Source organism: Bidens hawaiensis, unplaced genomic scaffold (genome assembly GCF_021521415.1).
Source record: "Bidens hawaiensis isolate Kalapana, Puna unplaced genomic scaffold, B.hawaiensis_p1.1 tig00010344_1, whole genome shotgun sequence".
Classification (NCBI taxonomy): domain Eukaryota; kingdom Viridiplantae; phylum Streptophyta; class Magnoliopsida; order Asterales; family Asteraceae; genus Bidens; species Bidens hawaiensis.
The window spans coordinates 127,810-131,965 of NW_027491784.1; the positions used below are offsets into that span (position 1 = coordinate 127,810).

Below are 4,156 nucleotides of genomic sequence, written 5' to 3' on the forward strand. Positions count from 1 at the left end.
TTTTGTATATCTTTGTGTTGTCATGGATGTTTTTACCTTGGGTTTAAGTTTTTATGTCACTATGTGGATTTTGGGTAGGTAAGTTCTGATATAATACCTTGTAACAGAAAAAAGGTGAACTCTTTAGGTGCAAAAGGGTGGTCCCAAAATTTCAAGTGCCACTTTATTACTATTTGGTGTTAAATGTTAATATACACACACACACAAAAGTGATTACATTTATGTAGTCTTTTTTTTTTACATATTTTGAAACTACCCTTAAATAGTGAGCTTAGTGAGACATTATATTAACCGTTTATATTGAATTTGACACTTCAAACCTAAACCATCCATTAACACTATCAAGGATGAAATGACCTCTTAAATCATGTTTTAAACTTAAGATCATAAAATTTAAATTCTAACCATCACCTGCATATCATTAGACATAAAGGTAACATTAGTCTTTACATGTCATAAAGATATAAATATTAGTCATGTTATATGACTTTTTTTTATAAGCATTAGTCTTTACATGTCATATGTTCATCACAATCTTTTTAGTTCGGCCTTACTTTTTTCTTTAATTATTTTTACATATATACATTTGATAACTACATTTTTAGATAACTTTAGTATTCCATTTTAGAAAATAAAATAAATCAATCAAAAGTATTAACTAAAAATTAACAAATTTTATAATAGAACACAATAAAACAAGAAATAAATTAGAAATGTATTTGCGTTGTGGGTGTTTAAAAAAATATTCGTCTAAATTCAAAAAACAACTTATTATACTTTTGCACAGCTAATATGAGTTTTCTTATTAAATTTCTTCTAAATCGTTTGGATGTTTCTATAATATTCTAAATGAATTCCTTTTGTATAAACTAAATTATATTTAATGAGCAGATACAATATTCGACCGACTTAGTGGTGTTAAATTTCTAATTCAAATGTAAATAAAAATATCAAATATATCTAAATATAAAATAAATATAATAAAGAAAAGGATCACGTGAAAAGTGAATTTAATAAACAAAAAAAGTAAAAGGATAACATTTACCTAACATAAATTTCACAGGTATAGAAGAATATATTTTGGATGTCAAGTGGACATATATAAAACTTATCATTTTATGATATATTTAAAATACTTTTACTTTTATAAATTTAATTATAACTAAGACACTTTAATACGTTATAAAAGGTTTTATATTCGATAGGGTAAAGTACTTATAAAATAAAAGGGGTTTGATTCAAATTACCGTCTAGAAAAAGTTATAAAATATTATTTAAATAATATTTTAAATTTATAACGTTTTATAAGACCGTGTGCAGAGGTCACGTCATCATAGAGGTTATATGACTAAGGGGTGTATTATTATTTTTTTTGAACGACTTAAGGGGTGTATTGGATTAAGGCTCTTAAATAATTTCATCATTATTATTTTATTATTTTTTATATTAAATAAAAAAAAATAAAGCAACCAATTAGATTCCTCTTCTCCTCATCCTTCCGGCGCTACGTGGAACACCCCCCCCTTTCCCAGGCGCCCGGAGGGCCGGTGTTCTCACGCACTTAGGTGTAAAACATAATGGTGTAAAACAAATTACGACACGATTTGTTTTGCGATTACCTATCATTATAGTATGTACATTCAAACCGGAATCCAAAGAATATAATGGTGTAAAACAAATTACGAGTGGCATTTCTCGGCCATAATCCTTCATCTTCTTACGGTATTTTGACTTTTTTTATCGTTCGTTTTTTAACAGCAAACTACACTACTCAAGTTTTATCACCGAGCCAACAACCGTAGTGGCCATATTCTGTCTATTGCATGACAAGGACAAAAAAGAAATAAAAAAATTAAATTTTTTTAAATATCAACAAAAATAATTTAACTCCTCAAAATCCACATTCTTTTCTTTCTAAACTTCCAACAACCAAAAAACAAATACTTTAGGGGTGTTTTCTCCATTTCTATAAACTACAAGGGTCCAAATTCAAAAAAACCCAAAAAACCATTTCCACCCACACCCCCTACACTTTCCTAATGTATCACTTCTACCCCCCAAACAAAACAAACTATTGCATAAACAGCTCAGACTGCACCAAAGTATAATAATTTGCCACCTCATCTTCAAGCTCCCACAACCCAATATCCCCCAAAAACCCGGTGACGTCATCCTCACCCCTGCTGACGTCATCATCACCAATGGTGACGTCATCAGCCACTACCCTACTTGGTATCCCAAGCTCATCATCAGAGGCTTCAAACAAATGTTTTATGACTTTCTCTTGCTCATCATCATCTTCCGGGTCGGGTTCGGGTTGGTGGGTCGGGTTGAGAAACGGGTCGGGTTCAAAAGGGATTGTTGTGAAGAAGTCTAGGAAGCATTGGGTGGTGGTGGGGGTGGTGGTGTCTTGTTGTTGGTTAGTAATAATATTATTATTATTACTAATATTATTAATATTATTATTAAAAGTGTTTTTAAGGCGTTTTGGTGTTTCGGGTAGTGAAACGACGTCGTTGGCTTCACGGTGGCGTTTGGTGGTGGTTGTGGTGGTGGATTGAGACATGGTGGAAGTTAAGGGGGTAAAGTGTAAAATTGGTAGAGAGAGAAAGGTGTGAAGTGAGGAGAGAGAGTATTGGGGTGTTGATTGGATTTATATAGAGGATGGTGTGGTGGTCAAATAATTTTTATTTTATTTTTTTTGGAAATATAATAATTAAATAGTTATTAAATGCTTGTCTAGGGTAGACCATCATGAAGGGTTGGGACATGTGACATGACATGATATTTTATGGTCGACTTATATTAATAATGAATATTATATTGTTACTTCTTGAGACTAATTTATAACATTTGTTGAATATCTTTATAACTCATAAAAGTTATCACCTATGTAAGGATGGTGGGTATGGATCAGTGGTTAACCCTCAGTGATCGGTCTTATGTGACAACGCCTCATACAAATGAGGCTATTGAACAACAACCCGTTCTCATTTTAGTGGTGACACTAGGCCACTGGCTATGGTTAAGAAGATTGATAGAAATTAAGGGACTGATTCACAGTGAATGAGGGGGGTACCTTTAGCCTTAGGGACACGATGTAGTGATAAGATAGTTTCTATCTATTTTAGAGATATAAGAGCAATTTTAGAGGATTCTCAGCTCATTCCTATATTGTTGTGAGGGGGTTTTGTAAATTATATGTTATAGTTATGAGTGGTTGTGATTATAGGAGAGAAAAAAATGTTATATGAAAATGCTAAATTTAAGGTTTCACTGTTAACACTGTATAAATATTTAATATTTTTTTAAAGTGGTTGTGAGTGAATGAGAGAGAAAAGATAATGATGAAGGGTATAAAAAACTATTATTTAATTGAACATTAAAGAGAAAATACAACAATTTTAGTGAAATTACATGATATATATGGATATATGGTAGCGAATAGGCTGGGAATGTTTTAGTCTATTTTATATCCATATTCATATAATTGTATAAAAATTATTATTTTTTCTTTTTTATTTCAATTAAATAAAACATTTTTCTACTTTGGTCAATATCTTGTATCTCTTCTCTACCCAGTACTCACAACTATTTTCAGAATATATTAAAAAAAAACATACGATGTGAACCGTGATAGCTAAAATTAAATTTCCAATATAACAATTTATATCTTATTTACTCACATCTATTAAATATGACAAACAATATAAATTAACTTATACGATAATTATTTGAATGAGTTTAATCCGGTACATGCTCTTTAGCAAAAAAAACCCTTTAATTACGTGAGCTACATGGATCAAAATACATTTATTAAAGCTCCACCCGTTATATATGATCTATTATCCAAATAGTTAATCCCGTCTATAGATCTTTTACATAAAAATTCATATAGATCTATACAGTATGTACAATTCTTTGTTTAATATGGAACGTCTTTATAGTTTATTAAAATATATAATTTTATTTATTTGTTTCATAATTAACTCTTTAACTTTTTTGAGATTGATGTTTTGGATATGTAATGATTAGTGAAATATATTATTTAAATTAAATATTTGTTTTTTTTTTTAATTAGAGAAATGGAACTTGACCATAAATCAGGGACCATGTTTAAAAAATTATTCCTCTTTTTAATATGCTTGTGCTAAAA

The 4,156-nt window shown here is 29.9% G+C and overlaps 1 protein-coding gene across 1 annotated transcript; it reads right to left on the bottom strand.

Annotated features, from left to right (window-relative positions):
- Nucleotides 1-1,754: 1,754 nt before the first annotated feature.
- Nucleotides 1,755-2,703, bottom strand: LOC143534791 (uncharacterized). The gene has a single exon (XM_077029197.1). The coding sequence runs from the start codon at nt 2,564-2,566 to the stop codon at nt 2,072-2,074; it is 495 nt and encodes a 164-aa protein (XP_076885312.1). The 5' UTR covers nt 2,567-2,703; the 3' UTR covers nt 1,755-2,071.
- Nucleotides 2,704-4,156: the final 1,453 nt, after the last annotated feature.